This window comes from Sinohyriopsis cumingii, chromosome 11 (assembly GCF_028554795.1).
Source record: "Sinohyriopsis cumingii isolate HCF-2022 chromosome 11, ASM2855479v2, whole genome shotgun sequence".
Classification (NCBI taxonomy): domain Eukaryota; kingdom Metazoa; phylum Mollusca; class Bivalvia; order Unionida; family Unionidae; genus Sinohyriopsis; species Sinohyriopsis cumingii.
In genome coordinates this window covers 55,242,449-55,270,282 of record NC_142971.1, presented here as the reverse complement: position 1 = coordinate 55,270,282, position 27,834 = coordinate 55,242,449, and the positions used below count along the sequence as shown (strand labels likewise).

At 37.1% G+C, this 27,834-nt stretch overlaps 1 protein-coding gene across 4 annotated transcripts in view; it reads left to right on the top strand.

The window, feature by feature from the left end:
• LOC149788485 (uncharacterized) overlaps positions 1–27,834 on the top strand; it is a 75,294-nt gene that overhangs the window by 5,304 nt on the left and 42,156 nt on the right. For all 4 annotated transcript variants that reach the window (XM_089974474.1, XM_089974472.1, XM_089974473.1 and 1 more), the window contains 4 exons: positions 14,563–14,718; positions 22,114–22,211; positions 25,019–25,251; positions 27,541–27,788. In XM_089974474.1, coding sequence (XP_089830600.1) covers positions 14,563–14,718; positions 22,114–22,211; positions 25,019–25,251; positions 27,541–27,788 — 735 coding nt within the window. The remainder of the gene's footprint in view (positions 1–14,562; positions 14,719–22,113; positions 22,212–25,018; positions 25,252–27,540; positions 27,789–27,834) is intronic.

Sequence of the window (27,834 nt, the reverse complement as noted above, 5' to 3'; positions counted from 1 at the left end):
ACATGCCCTGAGATTTTAGGGCAGGTACCTTTTTCATAGTTCAAACAGCAAGTAATTTTGTGTACATGTCCTGAGATTTAAGGGCAAGTACCTATTTTTCATAGTCCACTTAATTTTATGTACTCTTAATTATGTCCCGTCTAGTGAAATAACCCCCCTTTTTATTTCGACTGCATCAGCAGATAGGAAGATACGGGTATCACTTTTTCGGTGGTAACAGCGGAAGTGTCAAAAACGTTCAGATTTCATAACATAGTGTTCATGGTGGCACTGTTCGAAGGTGAGAGATAGTGCTTTACGGAGTCCTGCATTAACGAGTACTTGCTTTCCAAAATAAATATTACTGCAGAACAATACCGGGTGAACTGCTCCTTAAGACAAATGTTCCATTTACGCGTATATGTGTAAAAGATGGCCGCTATCGCTTAACCGGCTTGAAGCAGCTGTTCTGTTTTTTGTTGCCGTTTTTCATGATATATGTGCTTGTTGCCTGTCTTCGTCTACGTTATTGTGTTCATCGTGCATTGGCTGTTCAGTTCGTATGTGTTTCTTCATCTCCTTGTTTTGGAAACGAGAACAATTAGACTTTTTCTCAGCTGTCTTGCTCCACTGCTACAACTTTCTTAGATGTTGAACAAAACACATCACGTGATACTCGCCAGTCAACCCGTTTATGATATGATGGACCCTCATTAATTGCATTAAATGACCACTCCTTGGCTCTCCACACTACATAAGTGCTCTAGACTAAACGAACTGGGACTACATCACCGTTACTTAAATATAAACAGAAGCGGAAAAAGAAACGTTGTTTCAAAGCTGGCCGGCGTAGAACAGGACGAAGAATTCCAGTTATCTCCCTTACGCCCTTTCCAGCTCAACAATTTAAACATTCGACTGTTAATTTAGATAACCTAATTCAAATCCCTATTAAATCGTCAACCTTTGTGTCAACTATCCAAGAGATACCTCTGCGTATTGCATTATTCAATGCTCAATCAGTAGGACCACCGGCGCACATAAATAGTTAATTCTATCAACAATCAAAATATCGACGTCTTTTTCCTGACAGGAACATGCCTAAAAACATCAGGCGATGAGCCCAAGTGTGCGAATCTAACACCCACCGGTTAATCCATCAAGTCGTTCCCCCGCCACTCTTGCGGAGGTGGAATTGTTCTCATCACACAGAACTCCATGATCAAACATCTTAACCACACCACAACTTTTAATTTCTACCACACATCGTTTGAACTAGTCCAAACCACACTTACACTGGAGCAAAGGTCGGTCCATTGTTTCTGCCTATACCGCCCTCCTAGTAGAAAAAAACAAAAACAACTGACTGAATCTCTTTTTGGAGCAGTTTCCTAATCTCCTGGAGTATGGAAATTCGAAAGGTGGCAACCTGATTATTCTTGGAGATTTCAACGTTCACTTTGACTGTCCCGGAAATCCAAACACATTAAAACTCCTAGATTCCATTCATGTTTTCAACCTCAAACAGCTAATTAACCAACCCACCCATAACCATGATCACCTTTGAGACTGGATTGTTCATTGACCTGAAGATAATATTATATGTTCATCCCTGATATCCCACGAACTTGCATCAGATCACCTCTGCATTATATGCCATCTTGACGTATCAGTCCCTAACCCTCCACCTTTATTTGCTACTAAGAGAAACTTCCGTATGATAAATAGAACCAAACTAATGCATGACATCCTAGCAAACCTAACAACTAACCTACCTCCTACATCAGAACAACTCGATAACTGCCTGCTTTCATTGTTCGACAAATATAATCCAGCCACCAAGTGCAGAGTATCAATTCAAAAGTGTTCTCTAAGGTATAGCAGTGTTAAGGACCAGCTTCGCACTGCTAAAAGAGATCGCCGTAAAGCTGAGAGGCTTTGGCTTTCCACCAGACTCACTATTTATAAGCAAATCTATGAAGCCGCTAAGAAGAATCTTACAACATAGTCCATGCAGCGAAAACAGCCCACTACACTACTAAGATCATGGAAAGTTACAGCTGCAGAGAGCTTTTCGAGATTACTAACAAGCTAATGCCAAGGAACAAATGTACACCACTTCCAGCTACATTCTTTCTAGTCGACCTTCCGGACCTGTTTGCAAATTTCTTCCGTGACAACGAACAAAGCATTAGAGATAAGCTTGACAGCACAATTTCAATTGACTCCTCGTCACCATACAGTTGCCGATGAGTGGGATACAGAATTTAAGCGGTAACCATTAGCAGCATTTGAACCTGTCTCTATTGATTTAATACGTACAATCATGATGAAGAGTGCACCAAAATCACGTGAACTTGATCCTATTTCAACATCACTGCTGCTTGAGTGCTTAGATCCAATATTGCCTTCATTAACTGTTGTTATTAATACCTCTCTCGCATCCGGGGAATTCCCATCATTTTTCAGAACTGCCATTGTAAAGCCTCTGCTGAAGAAACCAACACTCGACCATAACGATTTAAAGAAATACCGCCCAGTTTCTAATCTCTCATCCATATGAAAAATCTTAGAAAACGTCGTTCTATCCCAACTTGTATCTCATCTGAATTCAAACATTTTTTTTTTTAGCCATGTACAATCTGCATATCGCCCTTGCCACAGTACTGAAACCACTCTTATAAAAGTAGTTAATGACATTTTCTCTGCGTTGGATAGCGGAAAGATTACAGTCCTCACCCTCCTTGATTTGTCTGCAGCATTTGACACAATAGACCTTGATATTATATATTACTTCACCATCTCCAGCATGTATTTGGCATTCATGATACAGCCTTACTGTGGTACATGTCCTACTTGGTTGTCACAACCCCGCTGCTGTATTATAAATGATGCTGATCCACTACGGTATTATAAATAATTCTGCAGAATGTGTGCATTAAAATTTAATGACTCACGAGCCCCCAGTCAGCAGTTATAAATATATATAACAACTCAAAGTTAAATAAATAACAATTTTATCAAATATACGAATACAAGAATTTCATGGACATAAATCTTCATCTCAGTATATCATAATACAATAACGGCCGGGTTGACCAAATGCCCTTTACTCTTTCCTTCGTCATATAGAAAGTACCGTCCTATTGTGAGAGATTCTCTTTTCAGTGAGTTTTCCCAAGTACTCATCTAATTTTTCTTCTTCCTTCCTCTTCCTCCTTCTATACACTGTGCCTCTTGTATACACACTGGAAGTCTCCACGGCTTCCTTCTTATTCTCTCGGTGTCGTCACTTCGTACACCCTGGTATATCTCAGCACCGACTCTCACGGCACCCTGGGAGCTTCCTGAATAAATATAAGGGACATACACCTTTGTCTCCCTACTCTATTCTTTGAAATTGTCCACTCTTTCACGGACCTTCCATCAGACTAATGGACGAACAATTTTACCAGGCCTTATGTACATATAAATTTCCACTTACACTGGACAACAAATTTTTACAAAAGTCATGTTACTGAAATAAAATTAGTCAATTCTTATCAATTTTTATGTGCTGAACACGAATATGACAGTCAAATTGCAAAATTGGCTCTAGTTTTTTTGTAATCTGCAAGAAATTAATGTTTACATAACGAAATGCATTCCAATAGTAAAAGGTCAACTGTAATAGCCTACCTATAAAAAATCAAGTCATTGACTACATCTTAGATTTCTTCGCCTGTCTCTTGTACAGCTGTTCGGGAGCATCTCTGAGGAGTGTCCAGCAGTAGTCAGCCAGCATTGTAGTGGACCATTTTCCCTGGTATCTTTGTTCCATTGTTGCGATATCTTGATGAAAACGTTCGCCGTGTTCATCACTAACAATACCACAGTTGCTAGGAAAGAAATCTAAATGGGAATGAAGGAAGTGAATCTTTAGAGACATATTGCAGCCAAGTTTCTTATACTTCATCAACATGTCTTCTACTAGTTCCTTATAGTTTTCTGCCCTAACATTTCCGAGGAAGTTTGTAGAAACTAGGCGAAAAGCATTCCATGCTTGTTTCGCGTCACCTTCCAGCAAGTTGTTGAACCGGTCATCTTTGAAAAGTTCTCGAATCTGAGGACCCACAAAAACTCCCTCTTTAATCTTTGCTTCGCTGAGTCGAGGGAATTTTTCATGCAGGTATCGGAATGCTGGCAAAGTCCGGTCAATGGCTTTCACGAAGTTCTTCATCAAACCTAGTTTGATGTGAAGGGGTGGTAGCAAGATTTTCTGAGCCTCAACCAGAGCTGGGTGTTGGATATTCTTCTCTCCAATGGCTACATTCTGCCTGTGAGTCCATTCCTTCCTCATGTAGTGCATTTCCCTTGCTCGGCTATCCCACTCGCATAAGAAACACATGTATTTTGTATATCCTTGCTGCAGTCCCATTAAAAGGGCAACTACCTTCAAATCACCACAGAGGTGCCAGCTGTACTTGTTATACTCAATGGAATTCAGTAGCTGCCTTAAGTTATCGTATGTCTCTTTCATGTGGACAGCATACGCTACTGGAATAGATGGAAGAATGTTTCCATTGTGCAAAAGCACAGCCTTGAGACTCAGTTTCGAAGAGTCCACAAATAGTCTCCATTCTTGTGGGTCATGAGTGATTTTTAAAGCATTCATGAGGCCCTCAATATCGGAACAGAATATCAGATTACTTTCCTTTCTGAAGAAAGGCTCCAATTGCTGGTGGCGCTTTCGATATGCAGTAATTGTGACATCTTCTTCTAGAAGATTCCATTGTTGGAGTCTTGATCCTAGCAATTCTGCCTTGTTCTTTGATAAGTCCAAATCACGAATCAGGTCATTTAGTTCTTCCTGTGTTATTCTGTGTGGGGTTGATGATGCACCACAGTGAAAATCTGGATCACTGCATGCTGATGGACCAGGAGAAGAACAGGTCGACTCACCTTTGTCTTCGTCAGATGAATCAAGAGAATATTCTGCTGGAGGTTCTGGAATAGGAAGTCCCTCACCATGTGGAACTGGTCTCAATGCAGACGGAATGTTTGGGTAGACTATTCTCGACTTCTTTCGCTTCGTTATTCCGCCGGAAAGAGGAGGAACCAAGCAGAAGTAACAGTCATTTAGGTGGTTGCTTGGCTCTCTCCACACCATTGGGACTGCAAACGGCATTGATGACCTTTTGCAATTCAACCACTGTGAAAGCTGTGTTGTACATGTAGCACAGCATATATGCGGAGCCCAAGGCTTGTCTTGGTCACCAACCTTGCATCCGAAGTAAAGATGATATGCCTTCTTCACTTGAGAATTGATACTTTTCTTCTGGTTGGCAAATGTCACTTCCCCACAAATATAGCAAAAATTGTCCGCGGTATTAACACACTTTCGAGGCATTACTGTTCTTTATTGTACGTAAATGGATAAAATAATAAGTTTTATGTAACAGTAGCTTGAACTGTCTCGCACAACGTCTAAAATATTTTAAATGCTGAACCTATCTGATTGGGCTTTATATAGTACACTGCTTACGTCAGCTTCAGCAGCCGCCTGGCATTAGTATAATAGGCCTACACATGTATAGTACACTGCTGACGTCAACTTACTTCAGCAGCCGCATGGCATTAGTATTGCATTGCATCAGAAAATGATGCAATCAACTATGGATGATGTGAGCATGATGGTATCATGCAATGTTACATCATTATTCCGGATGTTGCTGCAGTCCTACTGGAGAAATTTACACAGTGAAACATAGAAAATGAGGTATATGAATATCTTCAAAACGAGAGCCAATACAAATTTTTCACGGTTATATTCGTGTTCGGCACACCAAAATACTACAGATTAGGGCCTTTTCAAGTCAGTAATGATTTCACTGTTGACCAGTGTTATCGGATTCATGCCTTGCGCTCTACGCACGAATAGCATTACTCAATGAATTTTTGTAACACACTCACACTGTATCTACCCATCGTTATTATGTAGTCATTCCTATTGCATGCGTCCTAAGAATTACAGAATTATACATATAAATACATATGCACATAAATCCAACTCCGTCTAATATCGCATAGTGCTCAATCTACATTTTGATAGATGTTAAGTACATGTCATAATTCAATTATTTAAAAAATTCAACAATATGATACGATTAAATATTCTAATAAATGCAACAATACGTGAGGATTCAATATTCTAATATATTCAACTATCTATTCAAATCAAGCACAAAGACTCGGCCAAGATACCGTCTTACCTTTGAGAAACTTGTTTACCCAGTTCAGTTCCCTTCGTTTTGCGAGTTAAGTCTCGGAGTGGCTTTTAGCTATAAAAAAAATTCCCTCCTCAACATAAGCTTCCTGCTTACTATACAATACGTCTCTCTCCCCCGAGAATTAGCAGCTCACTAACGGGTCTGTGCGCGTTTACGATTAAGACTGAAACAATTTCCCGCCTAAAGTATTGGCCCCTCCCAGCGGAAGATCTAGCTTATATCATCCCTAATTAGTCGACACGCCTACCGTTTGATGTTCTTTCCGCCTGGGTCCGACCGCTCCGGTGGCCTAGTGGTTAGAGCGTCCGCCTCGGATGCGGGAGGTCGTGGGTTCGATCCCCGGCCGAGTCATACCAAAGACTTACAAAAATGGTACTAACAGCTCCCTCGCTTGGCGCTCAGCATTAAGAGGTTAGTGTTAGGACTGGTCGGCCCGGTGTCAGGATAATGTGACTGGGTGGGACATCATGCTACATGTCTGCGGCATGATGCCCCAGTGCTAGACATCACTATAAACTGCCACATTGCAGACATCGTAGCGATATGACTGAGAAATTGTTAAAGCTACGTTAAAAATCCAAATCACAACAACAACAACAACAACATCCGCCTGGGTCCAGGTTTCTTCACACCATCTTGGCGCCCTACGGCCCGAATATGCCCTTCGGCAGAAGCCCCGCTTGCACAAGGATTAAATACCTTTGAAGCCAATTTAGAGATCCAAAATTATGTAACTCCAAGTAAGACGACCGGCCAACCTGCTCTGATTCTGCAAAATTCTGCCTTCGGTTCATTACATTGGTCAACAGGACATAAATTGTCTGCAAATGGAATACACTTCAGCCTAGTTAATCTATGTTGTGGTGTTCCACATGGGTCTGTTCTTGGAGATGTTCTCTTCATTCTATACACTGAGCCGCTTTCAAGTGTCATAGATCATCAACCAGTGTACGCTGAGGACACCCAAATATACAAATCTTGCCATCCAACTGAAGTTGATGCTACCATCCAGGGTGTAGAGAGGTGCATTTCTGATGTGAAATCATGGAGGACATGTAACAAGCTGCAGATGAATGATGATAAAACTGAGGCCATTCTGATCACAACACAAAGACTTTCTCAGTCACATCCTTTACCTCAAACAATAAATATCAGCAACACCAACATTAAATTCACACAATCAGTACGAAACCTAGGTATCACTCTGGACAGTACTCTCACGTTGCACCAGCATGTCATAAACATATGCAAGGCTGCATATCTTGAACTGAGACGCATCAACTCCGTTCGCTTTCAGATGATGTCATTAAAACACTTATATGTTCATTAGTACTTTCGAGACTTGACTATTGTAACTCATTTCTGTCTGGTTCATCTCAATATCTACTAAAAAACCTTCAAAAAGTTCAAAACACAGCTGCTCAGATCATACTTAGAGTACCACGATCAGAGCACACCTTCCCGCTGCTCTGTACCCTACACTGGCTATCCATTCGATCCAGAATCAAACAAACTTTATTCTCTGTTTTCCGTTTCACTGACGAACTCCGGTCTAACATACCTATCTGACCTCACCCATGTGTACACACCAGCGAGATACTTAGGCTCCTCTTCTAACAATCGTATACTCATTATTCCCACTACAAAAACGAAGTCATATGGACAACGTTCTTTTGCATACCAGGGCCCAGTAACGTGGAATGAATTGCCCACTGAACTTAGACACAAAGACACGGTGATCACATTCAAGAGGGCTCTCAAAACTCACTGATTTCGACAGCAAGAGCAAACTTAAAGACCTAATAATGTTCCCTACCTTAAATATTTTCAGCATGTTTTTTTTTTTTTTTTTAATTTCATGGTGTTTTTATTTTTGGTAATATCATTATAAATGTTGTTTTTTAAAAAAAATGTTATTGGTGTTGTCTAATGTTGTAAAGCGCTTACAACTTCTAGAGATTAGGTGCTATACAAAGTCCTCATTATTATTATCTCATAACATTGATCAGTGAATTAAATGACAGAAGTCTATGTAAAAGGGTTCCGGATTTCGCTTGCATATGGCAAAGTTGATTCGACCTTGCGCGAATGGTTGTGGGGAGGTGTCAATGTTTTTAATAATCTCGATAGTCATTTTAAGTGATATTAACTATCTGTGCACACCAAAGATTAAAACTGATGCAGTAACAATATACAAAATTAAAGTAAACTTGCAATTTTTAAAGAAAGATCATGATGTATTTTATTTTCTTCTCTTTATTATAATCACACCCCTCCGGTGGCTTAAGTGGTTAGAGTGTCTGCCTAGGATTCTGGAGGTCGTCGGTTGAAAGCCTGGCTGTGTCATATTGAAGACTTATTTAAAACAAATGGTATTAGCAGCTGTCTCGCTTGGTGCTCATCATTAAGAAGTTAGTGTTAGGACTAGTTAGCCTGGTGTTGGTAGAGTGTGACTTGGTGGGACACCATGCTACATGTCTGCAGCTTGATGCCCCAGTGCTAGGCATCACTGTATAATGCAGACATCATAGCGATATGACTAAAACTGTTACGGCTACGAGCTATTCGAAATGTGCCAAATCACTTCATTGTACAAACATCGTTTTCGGTCACCCTCGCAAATTTGATAATCTGGAATAACCAAGGACTGAAATGAAGCTGTGTAAAAGAAACAGCAAAATTGCAGAGCCTCAAATTACGGATGCTTGACTGCTTTATATCCTGATCTAACAGAAGAAACGCACCATTGCAGAAAATGTATTTTTATTCCAAAATGTATATCGACCAAAAATATATTATTGTAAATGAGGAAAAAACTTCAAACGTTATGCTTGCTTTAGAAGAGTTTGACGTCTTGAAATTTTGAAAATGGTCCTACGAAAAATGAGTGCGAAATAAATATGCATTAAACATTTTCCAACGTAAGGATAATGAATTAAACGTTTAGATGTAAATAGAAGTAACGAGTTTTCTTTTATATTCTGTGGTCAGTACTCGTACATTGTGCATATTCGCCCACCTTTCCATTGGTTTGTCAAGTTAAACATAACCCCCTGATATGCTTCTTTGATCTCGGCAAGTTTCAGTTATACATGTCCACACCTGGTGGTGTTCAAGTTAGATAAGAAAGACGACTTGTTATCATAGCTTGACTTGATATCTCATAATTTCCACCTGATAATTTTAATTGCAAAGCTCATATCCTCGCCAAAGTTGCACACGGCGCGCTTTAACGAACTAAGCCTGCCGTTATTTCACTGGTCAGAAACAAAAGTCAACGTCATTAGAACTTTAGGAATTTAATAAATGATTTATACTAAATATTTAGCGTTGTATACTTTCACCCTCGTTTGTGTGCATGCTTTCTAAGCTAGAAAAAGAAAAAACAACAACATAAAACCTCACTAATTATGAAGATCAAAAGGACAGAAAAGAAAAGTAAAATAACAATTTCTGGTGAATGACATTCCTGACCCAATGGATTAAAAGAGAGAAGAAAAAGAAGAAAAATCCCGATATGATTTGTCTTACATCGGAAGGTGAAATGCTAAGGTCAAAAGGTCAAGACCAGCCATCACAACATAATACAATTCATGTTTTTCATGTACACTGTATTAAGCTGTCCAAAATACTTTTGCATGTGTCTCGCCTGCATACGTGGAATAATGTTTTCCCTGTCTAAATCTGATTTGAACATTTTTAAAACTGTATTAAACTGTCCAAAGTACTTGTGCGCGACAGTGCTTGGTACTTTCAAACATTCTCGTGACTTTGTTGATAGTTTGAGAGGTGATAACGGAAACGTAACTGTTGCTAAATACCCTTTAATTTCCACTTCCATTTTATTAGGTAACAACCTGAACATACCAGATTGTATTATATACCAGCCACTGTATTGTTTTGTTATACAGCTTCAAAGCTTTCCACCTCCATCCTAACCCCAAAACCTTTTATTTATTTGCCTCTGATATGGGGGTAGGTATGAACAGCCGTAGCAAACGCGGTGCCCGATTTAGATCATTTTGGAGGGTTCTTCTGGATTTACGCGTGGACCGCCTGTGAGCACGGCATTTGGAAATAAACTTTTAAACAAATTTTAAAATTGTCTTCCATCATCTTCAAATTACATTCTGTCTATAGATAGATGTTTAAAAATTACTAACGAGAGGGGCCCCTATAAGCGCGGGGCCAAATGGGTCCAATCGGCCTAAGGCCGGCCCTTGGGGTGGGGAGGGTTTTGGCTTTAACGGCACTTTTCAGCTATTATTAAGGATACACGGTCTACTGATCCCGGGTTCTTCCTCCACCATGCATAGCCTATCTTGTGCTGAAAAATGGCGTTAAACCCTACAACAACAACAACATCATCTGATACGGAATGCATACCGGGATGAAGTGGGTGCGGTGGCGTGAATATAATACATACTGGGATGAAGTGGGTAGGGTGACGTGACTATAATGCATACCAGGATGAAATGGATGGGATGGCGTGAATCGAACACATACCTTGTTGAAGTGGGTGGGAGTGGCGTGAATATAATGCATATGGGATGAAGTGGGTGGGGTGGAGTGAATATAGCTCTTGTAAGTAATGCTGATTGTAAAGTTGTACTTATGAAATATTTGTTTAAAAGTACATTATCCTTTTAAGTTGTCAGCATTTTGTCATGTAAATGCAATAAAGGTGTCATAAAAAGGTAATATATTTCTTCCGTCAGTGATTAAATTATATACATGTAATCAATGATAAATCACAGTTTTCCTCAGCAAAACTTTTACTACCGTTTGTACTCGCTTATAAGACGAATTCAACTGCAAAATGCATCGACTCACATCTGCACATTACACCAGAAAGTTGGGTCTCTGCATTTTGTTAGGATTAATCAATAGAACAAAAAAACAGACTCAGATCTGCTGTCCCACAATGCATCAGAAGATCTGGGTCTATGCAGTATCCTAGGAGTAACCAATATAATTAGCTATAGATACTGATCTATCGGATCATTATACAACAACAGATCAGGGTTTATGTTGTTTTGCATATGGAAGCAAATAAATATGCAGTCACTGTATAAAGTCTCTTAACAATGAAATGTTGGTCCTGATGATACAAGACAAAAACAAGTAAAAAGAACACACACACACTCACACAGATATATATATATATATATATATATATATATATATATATATATATATGATTATAGAACGTAAGACTAATTTTTAAGCACATTATATGGCTTCAGGTTAATCGGTTTGTACTTTAGGATGAGGTCATTTCTTTTGGTATACATGTTATTGTGGCATTTTGACCTTGGAAGCTGTAGAAGAAGTTGTGTTGACGAACTTGATGAGATTTTAGTTAAGGACATGGGATTCTCCCTTGGAAAACTAAGGGACCTAATTTTGATTGGTTTAATACTAAAGGACCTGATCTTGTTGGCAAGTAGAATATTCTGGAAATGATTATTTTACTCTTGTTCTGGTTCTGAAACAGCGTCTTAGTTTCATACAAAGAATATTTACCTGTGAATTAGTTATTTCTGTATTAAACATTAGTGTTAGGGGAGTCATTTAGTTGTGTTCATTTGGGAGGATTTCGTTTATTTATTTCAATTATTAACTGGAACTGCAATGTGCTAATCAACTTTGGATTACATAGCTGTGTTGGAATTACTGTTAATTCATCTAAAGACATTTTGGATTATAACATTTTAATACATCAAGACTGTTAGCACATCAAAGTGTTCCGGACTATTGGCACAATAGAATGGACTTCATTTGGAACACCACTGTTAACTCATTTGGAGTACTCTATACTGTTGGACTTGTGATATAATATTTATGACTATTTAGGATTTCGCCATACTGTAAGTTATTTGTAATTGTAATTTTTCACTTTGTATCTTGGGAAATAAATTATTTGTTGAATTTTACAAAACATTATTTGTTTTCTCTCATTTCTGTTCCATAGTCTAAGACCATAGAGTGTTAACAATATGTATGTGTGTATGTCTGTCTGTATGTATGTATAGGGTTTAATGGCACATCGAGTGGCCAAAGTGGTCTGAAGTGCTCACCGTTACGAATCATTGCCATCTCACCTCTGTCTGTGTGGGTTCAAGTCTTGGGTTCAGCCAATGCCGGTATGTGAGAAAGCTTGCCATTAGCTTCTCGTGGGTCTGTGGTTCTTTCCGGGGTTTTCCCAGGTTCTTCCTCCACCATGAATACTGGCCGTCATATATAGCCTATAGGTAAAATCCTTAAAATTTAAAATAATTTTACATGTATACTACACTTTTTGAAAAGTCCAGGACCTTCACAGTTGGAAATGAAATAATAATAATAATAATAATAATAATAATAATAATAATAATAATAATAATAATAATTCTTTATTTGACAGGGTAGCTTAATTGGAATACAGAAATATCTAATTTCCCTTGAGGCCCTCTGCTACTTTCTAACAGACTACATGCATAAATCTTGATAGCAAATTGGGTAGGAAAAGTAATGGCATAACTTTTGAAAAAGGAAGAAACAATTAGGTGATAGGACTTAACATTGCTTTGGACATACCAATCATTTAGAAGCAGAACACAGATTGGCATGCACAGGGACAAGACAACCAGAGTAGAAAGAGGAGATTATACAAAATATAATGACAAGTAGAAATCAAATAAAGATCAAGATTCAAGATGCATATCATCAAAGATTTCATGATTCTAACATGAACTGTGCCAGAAAAGTGAACATCCAACACAAAATGTAACCCAAGCCAGTGAATCATTAAATATGGGCCGTAACTGCTTACTTCTGGAATGAGGGTGTAGTTTTCATCAAGTTTCATATTTCTATATAAGACTATATATACATAACTTGCAAAAGTTCTGTGGTCATGGACTAAACACAAAATGTACCTAAGCCAGTAAATGTGAAATGTAGGTTGCAGTGACCTTATATGTATGGTGTAGTACTAAGAGAAATGAATACAATTATCTGTTTTAATGATTCAGGTATAAACACTGTAAACAAGAAATGTAGCCAAAGTCAGTAAATCATGAAATATGAGTCACAGTGACTTATTTTGTTTATGAAGGTGTAGCACTGATCAAAATGCATCCTCTCACCAGGTTTAATGATCATGGGTTTAATAGTTTGCATGCAGGATGCAAAACAAACATGTGGCCATGCACTAAAAACACAAACAACCTAAATTAGTAAACTGAAATATAGGTCATATGAATTTATTTGGCTGTAAGGTCATGGTACCAATAAAAATGCATAAAATCATCAAGTTGGATGTTTCTAGTATGAATACTGCTTGAGAAACAAATTTAAAAAAAAACTAAATTAAACATAAGGTAGTGATGCATAAAATATGGGTCACAGTGACCTACTTATGTAATGAGGTTATTGTACTTATCAAGATGTATCTTGTCACAAAGTTTTATGATTATAGGTTGAAAAGCACAAAATGCAATAAACCTAGATGGTAATAAGAAAAATACAAACTCTTAATTCATGCCACTAAAATGTACAATGTATGTCGCAATGACCTTTTTCTTGTAACTTATAGAGATGCATAGTGTCATCTAGTCTGACAACCAGCATGAACAGGGCTTGATAAATAAACTTACCATAAAATGCATGCATTGATGCATGAAACATGGGTAATGGTGACCTTTCTTGATGAGGGTTTATTATTCATCAAGATTCAAGCCATCATTATGTGTCGTGATTTTAGGTATAACAATACAATAGCCAGGGTGCAAGAATCCCAGAGCTGAATTAAAAAAAAACGTAACCAAGAATGCATAATTAATGTACATGTATATGAAGAGTTAGCCCCTTAGATCTCTCCCCATGGGCTAGGTACTATGTAACCCATTCCAAATTGTTGCCTATGACCTATTTACAAAAGATGGTTGAGGTGCAGTGAGACTGTACATGTGTATTTGCTTTTCTGTGTGTGGTAAGCAATGTTGGGCGTATTGCATTAGCTATCTACTTTGTAGAGGTAGTATTGCACTTTAAGAAGGCACATGGAACATTTTCTAAAACTGTCCCCAGAAATATGATGAATTTTGATATTTAGAGGTGGCAAAAGGTGCATAGAATATCCTCCTGACAGGATAATCTTAGCACAACAGTACTGTAGAATGTAGCTAATAATATCTTATTGTAATTACTAGTGATTACTTAGAAATTTACAGTTATTACTTAGAGTTATAGTTGATTACAGATGATTACAATTACTATGATTTCCTCAATGTGTGTTTTGCCCAGTTCTTATGTTGAATTTATCTTTTAGACATTACAGATAATCCTCCAGTCCTTTGAAGCCAAAAACCAGTCTATAGCAGGAAATCTGAAAAAATTAGAGACAACAAAGAAGGAGAAAGATGCTAAACCAACCATGGAAACACTCCATGGGGAACTCAAGGAATCCCTGGAGGCCCTACAGCAGGTTTGTATAAAGATGTGAAGCATTTCCGTATATGTCATTATGGAGGTCACCATGAAAACAATGCTGAAAGCTGAGGCTAATATCTTGGAACATAATAATTTATGCTACTATATATCACACCTGGAACTAATTAAGGGGAAAATCTGGGCTAAGGTATAATATTTACTCAATGAATAGAATTAATTTTATTTGCTATATTACTTAAACTTTGAACATAATTGACAATCAAGCTTAGAAGAAATTAGCTTTTAATGTTGTTGATTTTTCTGGCACAGGAAGTTTGCCATTTTCTTAGAGGACGTTGCATCTGTGACATTTAACCAGCACAAATTATTGGATATATATTGTTGAGATAAAATAGCAAACATAATGTACAGTTATCCTCTTATTAACATTGCCAATGATCCTTAAAAAGATAATGCAGTCAAATGCAGTTGTTGACCTTGATCAGTCAGTCTGTTGACTGTCAATGATGTATGAAGTAACAAGTATGTCAGATGATACAAGCTGTCCTTGATTAGCATGTTAACTGTGAATGATGCATGAATCTAGAAGGTAACCATGTCAAATGTCACACTGTGTTCTTGATTAGTGTGTTAACTGTGAATGATGCATGACTCTACAAGGTAACCATACCAAATGTCACATTGTGTCCTTGATTAATGTGTAAACTGTGAATGATGCAGGACTCTACAAGGTAACCATGTCAAATGTTACATTGTGTCCTTGATTAATGTGTTAACTGTGAATGATGCATGAATCTACAAGGTAACCATACCAAATGTCATATTGTGTCCTTGATTAGTGTGTTAACTGTGAATGATGCATGAATCTACAAGGTAACCATACCAAATGTCACATTGTGTCCTTGATTAATGTGTAAACTGTGAATGATGCATGAATTTACAAGGTAACCATGTCAAATGTCACACTGTGTTCTTGATTAGTGTGTTAACTGTGAATGATGCATGAATCTAGAAGGTAACCATGTCAAATGTCACACTGTGTTCTTGATTAGTGTGTTAACTGTGAATGATGCATGACTCTACAAGGTAGCCATGTCAAATGTTACATTGTGTCCTTGATTAATGTGTTAACTGTGAATGATGCATGAATCTAGAAGGTAACCATACCAAATGTCATACTGTGTCCTTGATTAGTGTGTTAACTGTGACTGATGCATGAATCTACAAGGTAACCATACCAAATGTCACATTGTGTCCTTGATTAATGTGTAAACTGTGAATGATGCATGAATTTACAAGGTAACCATGTCAAATGTCACACTGTGTTCTTGATTAGTGTGTTAACTGTGAATGATGCATGAATCTAGAAGGTAACCATGTCAAATGTCACACTGTGTTCTTGATTAGTGTGTTAACTGTGAATGATGCATGACTCTACAAGGTAACCATGTCAAATGTTACATTGTGTCCTTGATTAATGTGTAAACTGTGAATGATGCATGAATCTACAAGGTAACCATACCAAATGTCATATTGTGTCCTTGATTAATGTGTAAACTGTGAATGATGCATGAATCTACAAGGTAACCATACCAAATGTCACATTGTGTCCTTGATTAATGTGTAAACTGTGAATGATGCATGAATCTACAAGGTAACCATACCAAATGTCATATTGTGTCCTTGATTAGTGTGTTAACTGTGACTGATGCATGAATCTACAAGGTAACCATACCAAATGTCACATTGTGTCCTTGATTAATGTGTAAACTGTGAATGATGCATGAATTTACAAGGTAACCATGTCAAATGTCACATTGTGTCCTTGATAAGTGTGTAAACTGTGAATGATGCATGAATCTACAAGGTAACCATACCAAATGTCACATTGTGTCCTTGATTAATGTGTTAACTGTGAATGATGCATGAATCTACAAGGTAACCATACCAAATGTCATATTGTGTCCTTGATTAGTGTGTTAACTGTGACTGATGCATGAATCTACAAGGTAACCATACCAAATGTCACATTGTGTCCTTGATTAATGTGTAAACTGTGAATGATGCATGAATTTACAAGGTAACCATGTCAAATGTCACATTGTGTCCTTGATTAGTGTGTTAACTGTGACTGATGCATGAATCTACAAGGTAACCATACCAAATGTCACATTGTGTCCTAGATTAATGTGTAAACTGTGAATGATGCATGAATTTACAAGGTAACCATATCAAATGTCACATTGTGTCCTTGATAAGTGTGTAAACTGTGAATGATGCATGAATCTACAAGGTAACCATACCAAATGTCACATTGTGTCCTTGATTAATGTGTTAACTGTGAATGATGCATGAATCTACAAGGTAACCATACCAAATGTCATATTGTGTCCTTGATTAGTGTGTTAACTGTGACTGATGCATGAATCTACATGGTAACCATGTCAAATGTTACATTGTGTCCTTGGTTAATGTGTTAACTGTGAATGATGCATGAATCTACAAGGTAACCATGTCAGATGTCCCATTGTGTCCTTGATTAGTGTGTTAACTGTGACTGATGCATGAATCTACAAGGTAACCATACCAAATGTCACATTGTGTCCTTGATTAGTGTGTTAACTGTGACTGATGCATGAATCTACAAGGTAACCATACCAAATGTCACATTGTGTCCTTGATTAATGTGTTAACTGTGACTGATGCATGAATCTACAAGGTAACCATACCAAATGTCACATTGTGTCCTTGATTAGTGTGTTAACTGTGAATGATGCATGAATCTACAAGGTAACCATACCAAATGTCACATTGTGTCCTTGATTAATGTGTAAACTGTGAATGATGCATGAATTGACAAGGTAACCATGTCAAATGTCACACTGTGTTCTTGATTAGTGTGTTAACTGTGAATGATGCATGAATCTACAAGGTAACCATGTCAAATGTCACACTGTGTTCTTGATTAGTGTGTTAACTGTGAATGATGCATGACTCTACAAGGTAACCATGTCAAATGTTACATTGTGTCCTTGATTAATGTGTTAACTGTGACTGATGCATGAATCTACAAGGTAACCATACCAAATGTCATATTGTGTCCTTGATTAGTGTGTTAACTGTGACTGATGCATGAATCTACAAGGTAACCATACCAAATGTCACACTGTGTCCTTGATTAATGTGTAAACTGTGAATGATGCATGAATTTACAAGGTAACCATGTCAAATGTCACACTGTGTTCTTGATTAGTGTGTTAACTGTGAATGATGCATGAATCTAGAAGGTAACCATGTCAAATGTCACACTGTGTTCTTGATTAGTGTGTTAACTGTGAATGATGCATGACTCTACAAGGTAACCATGTCAAATGTTACATTGTGTCCTTGATTAATGTGTAAACTGTGAATGATGCATGAATCTACAAGGTAACCATACCAAATGTCATATTTTGTCCTTGATTAATGTGTAAACTGTGAATGATGCATGAATCTACAAGGTAACCATACCAAATGTCACATTGTGTCCTTGATTAATGTGTAAACTGTGAATGATGCATGAATCTACAAGGTAACCATACCAAATGTCACACTGTGTCCTTGATTAATGTGTTAACTGTGAATGATGCATGAATCTACAAGGTAACCATACCAAATGTCATATTGTGTCCTTGATTAGTGTGTTAACTGTGACTGATGCATGAATCTACAAGGTAACCATACCAAATGTCACATTGTGTCCTTGATTAATGTGTAAACTGTGAATGATGCATGAATTTACAAGGTAACCATGTCAAATGTCACATTGTGTCCTTGATTAATGTGTAAACTGTGAATGATGCATGAATTTACAAGGTAACCATATCAAATGTCACATTGTGTCCTTGATAAGTGTGTAAACTGTGAATGATGCATGAATCTACAAGGTAACCATACCAAATGTCACATTGTGTCCTTGATTAATGTGTAAACTGTGAATGATGCATGAATTTACAAGGTAACCATGTCAAATGTCACATTGTGTCCTTGATAAGTGTGTAAACTGTGAATGATGCATGAATCTACAAGGTAACCATACCAAATGTCACATTGTGTCCTTGATTAATGTGTTAACTGTGAATGATGCATGAATCTACAAGGTAACCATACCAAATGTCATATTGTGTCCTTGATTAGTGTGTTAACTGTGAATGATGCATGAATCTACAAGGTAACCATGTCAAATGTTACATTGTGTCCTTGATTAGTGTGTTAACTCTGAATGATGCATGAATCAGTGAGGTAACCATGTCAAATAACACATTATGTCCTTAATTAGTGTGTAAACCGTGAATGATGCATGAATCTACAAGGTAACCATGTCACATGGGACAGTCTGTCCTATATTAGTCTTGAATGGATCTGTGATTCAACATCTCTTGTTGGAGGCCTACTCACAGTAACTTGTGAAGTAACTCAAAAAGGTGGTTGGCCTACTCACAGAAGCTTATAAAGGAAATAAATTGGGTTGTCTGCCTACTTACAGTAACTTATAAAGTATTCTCATGGTAGCCCATACAGCCATGAAAAGAAAAACAGCAATAATGGTACATGTAAATATTTGATCTGTAAATTAACTTATCTTTTTCTCATTGGTTTGTAGCCAGTTGATGACATTTACAAAAGTATGAAAGAGAAAATTTGATCTTATTTGGATTTTGCAAAAACTATTTGAAAAGAGTTGATTTACTGCTTATAAAAATGCATCATTCTCATACATACCTATGTGTTTATTTAATATTGATCTTAACAGTGTACAAAGGTTTAGTATGGAAGCAATCTGTGGAATGTATAAAAAATCATGTAAATCCCAACAAATATTACCAGTGAGACAGGGGCCTCAAGTGGCCGAGTGGTCTAAAGTGTTCTCCGTTACGGATCACTGCCATCTCACCTCTGTCTGTGTGTGTTCGAGTCTAAGATTCAGCCAATATGGGTATGTGAGAAAGCTTGCCAGTAGCTTCTTGTGGGTCGGTGGTTCTTCCCAGGGTTTTCCCCGGGTTCTTCCTCCACCATTAATACTGGCCACCATACATAGCCTATCTTGTGCTGAAAAATGGCGTTAAACCCAACAAGAACAACAACAACAACCAGTGAGACATGTGTGATTTCACTGCAAGAGAAAGGGAGTTAATCTTAGAGAACCTGGATAGAGCCAGCATTGTGCAGCCCTTAGATGATACATTTCAGTCTATGCATTGATTGTCTGTAGAAACCTGAAAATGTATGCATGTATGTTTGTATGTATGTATGTATGTATCTAAAGTTTAACAATTTATTTTCCATAGAATATCAAGTGAAAATTTAAAAGGAATTTACAGTATTGTGAATTAAATCCCAAATAATCCTAAATGTTCTATCACAAGTCCAAAAGTATAGAATGTTCTGAATAAATTCCATTGATGTTGAAAGTGCTGATGTACCAATAGTGCTGATCTATGAGTAGTCCTGAAAGGATCACAATGATATAATCCAGAATGTCTTTGAATGAATTCACAATAATGCTAAAATAGTGTTTTTGTCTAAAAAGTCAATGATCACTTTGTAATTCCAATGAATAACTGAAAAAAATGATTCTTCTCAAATATATCTACACACAACAGTAAATGATTATATAGACTGAACTTAAAACAAGAATAATTTCTTTACCACATTTTTTAAATAGATTGTCACCTGACCCATGATGCAATAGTATTTTCTAGAAAACTCCACTAACCGATAAAGAAAGCCAGATTTTGAACAGAGTTTGAAGATGTTTCATTAAACTTCTGTAGTCTTAGATAATAATCTGCCCATAGCTTATGTAATGGCAGGTCTGGCTCTCTGCTATGTACAGTTTGTCACATCAGAGGAATAAACTATCAGATGAACCACCTAAGGACATGTATTCTTGTTGTGTGAAGAATTTGACAAATAGGTAATTTATAGATAAAAACATGAATTTTTTGTGAACTAAATTTGAACTAGAACTGTACTCCAGTTTTCCAACAAAGGGTTTGCACTCTTCACATCTCAATAACTGCTCCAGAAACTTCAAAAAGTTCAAAACACAGCTGTTCGGATCATACTTTGAGTACCACGATCAGAGCACACCTCCCTGCTGCTCTGTACCCTACACTGGCTATCCATTTGATCCAGAGTCAAACACAAAATTTGTTCTCTGTGCTATGTTTCACTGTCGGATTCTAGTCCAATATACCTATCCGACCTCACCCATGTGTACACACCAGCAAGATACTTACGCTTCTCTTCTGACAATCATATACTCATAATTCTCGCTATGAAAACAAAGTCATATGGACAGCGTTCTTTTGCATACCAGGGCCCAGCAACGTGGAATGAATTGCCCACTGAAGTTAGACACAAAGACACAGTGATCACATTCAAGAGTGCTCTCAAAACTCACTTATTTCGACTGCAAGAACAAACTTAAAGACCTAATAATGTTTCCTACCTTAAATATTCTCAGCATGTTTTTTAATGTTTTCTAATTTCATGGTGTTTGTTTTTGTAATCATATCGTTATATCTTTTTTATCTTATAGGTGTTGTCTAATGTTGTAAAGCGCTTAGAGCTTCTAAAGATTAGGCGCTATACAAAGTCCTCATTATTATTATTATTATTATTATTTTAAAAACTAAATGAAATTTGAGATCACTATACAAGTCTCCCTTAAAAACTCACAAGTGATGGGGTCCACAAGCATTGGCATTAGCACAGCAAGAGGGATAAGACTTCATTAATTGCCATTTGGTTTCTACAGTGTTGCTACCAGTGGGGCTTTCCTAAAAGTTTCATTGATCAACACTTGGTCTAATGGTGTAGTATTTATTTTAAAAATGTTTTGCTAAGAAAATCTTACAAAAATATATGATTTTTATCTTTATCAAAATTTGTAAATTTCATGATGATGAGTGTAAATTTTTCATGCATTAGCTGCCATTCTCAGCAATAAAAACAAGTAATATATAGAGCTTGCAGAATTTGGTTTCCATGTCTGTATGGAAAAGATGGGATTATACACCTGTCCTCTCATTATAAGCAGGTTTTGGTTTCCATGTCTGTATGAAAAAGATGCGATACACACCTGCCTTCTCATTATAAGCAGTTTTTGGTTTCCATGTCTGTATGAAAAAGATGAGATACACACCTGTCTTCTCATTATAAGCCAGTTTGAAAGTTATCAATATACACTGAAATGAGGGAGTGGTGTACTTTATTTCTGTTACAAATGTTTGTATGCTGTAGTTATCAATATTGAAGGAAGAATGAGACAGACATAAAGTCTCAGTAGATAAAGTTGTATTTTATTGTTTGTGATGAGTCTGTTGATAGTTATTCCTTCTTCAGTTCATCATTCATTCATCATGCCATTTATAACCAATTACAGCTTGAGAAAGAAATGAAGGACATGGAAATGAACATTAGTAAGAAACTTGGAAAGAAGGAAGAACCAAAAGAACTAAAGGAACCAAAAGACGAAAAAAAGTAAGAGATTTCATACAAATTTAGATAAAACGTTTATAAAGAATTGTCTAACAAGTTGAATGAGTGCAGTTTATTTCTTGAAATTTTTCTTTACCTTTAGGGTCAAACTTTTCAAGCTTTTAACATCATTTGTTATGATTGTACTCCATGTATATGGATACATTCATAACATGTACATGGGCATACACAGGTAATATACCATAAATGATCAGGAAGCTGTCATTTAATATATTAAAAAACATATAAACCAATCAATGAGAAAATCATGCTAAGCATTAACAGTGTCTGTGATATTTTCCAAAGAAGAGACTGGTAGAAAAGTAAAAGAAATTCTTACAAATATTCTTGAAAGAAGATTAGATAAGCATAATAGAACATAATACATGAAACCTCCAAAACTGACACAATGTGAATGTATTCACCTTTAATAGAGTCCAGTATTTAAATTCACATAATCTCATTAAGTAATCAACTGTTTCTTAAATAGCCATAGTTGGACATTATAATAAAGTCAAAAGTAGGATAATTCTTTTGTTTGTTTGTTTTATATTTGAATGCAAATATTTATTGTTCACCTTTAATACCATTTATTTTATATTGGACTGAAATTAAAATTTCATATTTTAAACTAGTCACACTCAAATGAATGATCCACTTTAATAATGTAAGTTTCTAAAAAATATTTTACTACTGTACTTTACTAAAACACTTCAACCACACTGAAATTAATGAGACTGATAGAAAAGACTTTAGCACTTCAGCTACACTGAAAGCAGTGAGACAGATAGAAGTAGAAGCTTGAACACTTCAGCTACACTGAAAGCAGTGCAACTGATAGAAATAGAAGCTTGAACACTTCAGCTACACTGAAAGCAGTGAGACTGATAGAAGTAGAAGCTTGAACACTTCAGCTACACTGAAGGCAGTGAGACTGATAGAAGTAGAAGCTTGAACACTTCAGCTACACTGAAAGCAGTGCAACTGATAGAAATAGAAGCTTGAACACTTCAACTACACTGAAGGCAGTGTGACTGATAGAAATAGAAGCTTGAACACTTCAGCTACACTGAAAGCAGTGTGACTGATAGAAATAGAAGCTTGAACACTTCATCTACACTGAAAGCAGTGCGACTGATAGAAATAGAAGCTTGAACACTTCAGCTACACTGAAAGCAGTGAGACTGATAGAAGTAGAAGCTTGAACACTTCAGCTACACTGAAGGCAGTGCTTCTGATAGAAATAGAAGCTTGAACACTTCAGCTACACTGAAAGCAGTGAGACTGATAGAAGTAGAAGCTTGAACACTTCAGCTACACTGAAGGCAGTGCAACTGATAGAAATATAAGCTTGAACACTTCAGCTACACTGAAGGCAGTAAGACTGATAGAAGTAGAAGCTTGAACAGTTCAGCTACACTGAAGGCAGTAAGACTGATGGAAGTAGAGACTTGAATACTTCAGCTACACTGAAAGCAGTGAGGCTGATAGAAGTAGAAGCTTGAATACTTCAGCTACACTGAAGGCAGTAAGACTGATAGAAATATAAGCTTGAACACTTCAGCTACACTGAAGGCAGTAAGACTGATAGAAGTAGAAGCTTGAACACTTCAGCTACACTGAAGGCAGTAAGACTGATAGAAGTAGAAGCTTGAACACTTCAGCTACACTGAAGGCAGTAAGACTGATGGAAGTAGAGACTTGAATACTTCAGCTACACTGAAAGCAGTGAGGCTGATAGAAGTAGAAGCTTGAATACTTCAGCTACACTGAAGGCAGTAAGACTGATAGAAGTAGAAGCTTGAACACTTCAGCTACACTGAAAACAGTGAGACTGATAGAAGTAGAGACTTGAATACTTCAGCTACACTGAAATCAGTGAGGCTGATAGAAGTAGAAGCTTGAACACTTCAGCTACATTGAAAGCAGTGAGACAGATATAATTAGAAACTTGGATACTTCAACTACATTGACAGTAATGAGACTCACAGAAGTGGAGACTGCTTTGGTGGCCTAGTGGTTTGAGTGTACAAAAGACTTATAAAAATGGTACTAACACCTGCCTCACTTAAAACATGTAACTGTGTATTTACAACAAAATAGGGCATTATTTATTTGCCAAATGATTGCTGGTGCTTACATAACACACACTTTAGAACATGGTTTCTTTGAATTATGTTGGAGGATCAATCTTTTCACAAGATTATTGCATAGATAAAGGTTAACTGCTAATTAGTCACAATTTCTTTCTTGCTTGTTTACTTAAGACTAACCATTAGCTATTGTGCAGTTTGGCCACAGATGACCACATTATGAAAAGAGGGCACAACTTGGGGGAAAAAAGACACATCACAGGGAGAAACTGCTTTTAGGTCTTAATCTCCTTTTTTTTTATTCAATCTGCCAGCTTGGCTTTTGAAAAGTTGACAGGTATGATAGACTTCTATTGTTTAGTACAGTCCAAGTGCTGTCAGTATGACAATATGACAATTAATACAGACTCATAATTAAGATTTTCTTTTGTCATTACGATTTAAGTCATTCTGATTGGCCAGGCCCTTTTGAATGTATTCTCTTTATTGAAAAAGGCCATTAAACACAGAGTGCACATACAATGTATTCTCTTTATTGAAAAAGGCCATTAAACACAGAGTGCACATACAATGCATTCTCTTTTTTCGAAAAAGGCCATTTAACACAGAGTGCACATACAATGCAGTCTCTTTATTGAAAAAGGCCATTAAACACAGAGTGCACATACAATGTATTCTCTTTATTGAAAAAAGCTCATGTACTTATTTTATTTTCAGGAAAGTACAGTTGACACCAGAACAACAGGAGCTGACATATGAACTGAAGCAACAGTTGATGAGAAACGTTGAAATGCAGAACCAGAAGTTGAGAACGGAGTTGACACTGCATGAAAAGATGAATGAAACAAAAATGCTGAGTGAACAAAATAGAAAACTACATGAAGATATCAACCTAACCAGGACCAACTCCTTAAATTTGATTAAAATGTTTGAGAAAAAAGCAAAGGATGGTGAGTATATACCTTTTTGTTTTCTTCCTGTATAATGCACACCTGACTGTGAACAGTGTAGACTCAAATCTATTACTGCACATTATACTTACTGTACCTATCATATCCATATTACATAATACAATTACCTATCAGGGTCTTCACTAAGACCCAGCTTTACTATTGCATAGCACAATGTCTGTTCAGAGTATATGCTTAGGCCTAGAGCTATCACTATGTAATACACTGGTTTATCATGGTCTACACTAATAGGGAGATATACCATGGCATAACACAATTACCTATCAGGGTCTACACTTAGACTAGCTCTGTTACCATAAAATACACTACCAATCAGGGTCTACACTTAAACTCAGCTCTAACACTGCATAATACACTACCTACAGGGTCTACACTTGGACTCAGTTCTACCACTTCATAACACACTACCAATCAGGGTCTAAACTTAGACTAACTCTACCACTGTATTATACACTACCAGTTAGTGTCTACACTTAATCACTGCATAATACATTACCAATCAAGATCTACACTTAGACTAACTCTACCACTGCATTATATACTACCTATTAGGGTCTACACTTAGACTAACTCTATCACTGCATTATACACTACCTATCAGGGGGTCTACACTTAGACTAACTCTACCACTGCATTATACACTACCTATCAGGGTCTATACTTAGACTAACTCTACCACTGCATAATACACTACCTATTAGGATCTACACTTAGACTAACTCTACCACTGCATTATACACTACCTATCAGGGTCTATACTTAGACTAACTCTACCATTGCATTATACACTACCTATCAGGGTCTATACTTAGACTAACTCTACCACTGCATTATACACTACCTATCAGGGTCTAGCTTAAATTCAGTTCTACCACTGCAGTATACACTACCTGTCAGGGTCTACACTTAGACTAACTCTACCACTGCATTATACACTACCTATCAGGTTCTACACTTAGACTAACTCTACCACTGCATCATACACTACCTATCAGGGTCTACATTTAGACTAGCTCTATCACTGTATAATACACTACCAATTAGGGTCCACACTTAGACTCATTTCTACTACTGCATTATACACTACCTACCAGGGTCAACACATAGACTAGCTTTATCACTGTATAATACACTACCAATTAGGGTCCACACTTAGACTCATTTCTACTACTGCATTATACACTACCTACCAGGGTCAACACATAGACTAGCTTTATCACTGTATAATACACAAACAATTAGGGTCTACAGTTAGACTCAGTTCTACTACTGCATTATACACTACCCATCAGGGTCTACACTTAGACTCAGTTTTATGACTGTATAATACACTACCTATCAGGGTCTACACTTAGACTAGCTCTATCACTGCACAATACACTACCAATTAGGTTCTTCACTTAGAATCAGTTCTACCACTATATAATAAACTACATATCAGGGTCTACACTTAAACTTACCTCTATCACTACATAATACACAACCTATACAGGGTCTATACTTAGACCTGCTCTATCACTGCATACTACACTACCAGTCAGGGTCTACACAGACTTACCTCTATCACTTCATAATACATAACCTATCCAGGGTCTACCTTTAGACCTGCTCTATCACTGCACAATACACTACCAGTCAGGGTCTACACTTAGACCTGCTCTATCATTACATAATACACAACCTATCCAGGGTCTACACGTAGACCTGCTCTATCACCGCATAATACACTAGCAGTCAGGGTCTACACAGACTTACCTCTATCACTTCATAATTCACAACCCATCCAGGGTCTACACTTAGATCTGCTCTATCACTTCATAATACACTACCAATCAGGGTCTACAGACTTACCTCTATCACTTCATTTTACACAACCTATCCAGGGTTCACACTTAGACCTGCTCTATCACTTCATAATACACTACCAATCAGGGTCTACAGACTTACCTCTATCACTTCATTTTACACAACCTATCCAGGGTTCACACTTAGACCTGCTCTATCACTTCATAATACACTACCAATCAGGGTCTACAGACTTACCTCTATCACTTCATAATACACAACCTATCAAGATCTACCTCTGCATACAACTCTGGTCTATCAGGCCTGCAAAAGCTGGCATTTGATTTCTAGCATGATATTGTCTGGAATTGGTCTATGTAGGATCCCATATATATGGCCATTTTACTCACTATGACAGTATCAAATATAATCATAGAATCTTGATGCATACATAATCAAGACATTTTGTAATTCTTTTTTCAGCTGATCAGAAATTGAAAGAAATGAAGGCAGAGTTGACAAAATCACAGGAATTGGTCAAGAAATTGCAACAGATGTATGCATATGAGAGACGAAAAAACCTCACATCCTCACAGAAACCTCGAGATGATAGTGATGTAGAAAAAATTCCAGAGCTGGAGGGTTTGGATTCTCAGAGAGGAATGCCAGCCAGTTCCTACAGTTTTCTTGGGACAAGTCAGAGAGTTAATGATGTTATACGGAAAAATGAGGTATGTAATTGTGACCTCATTTGATTACAAAAATATTCTGACTTCA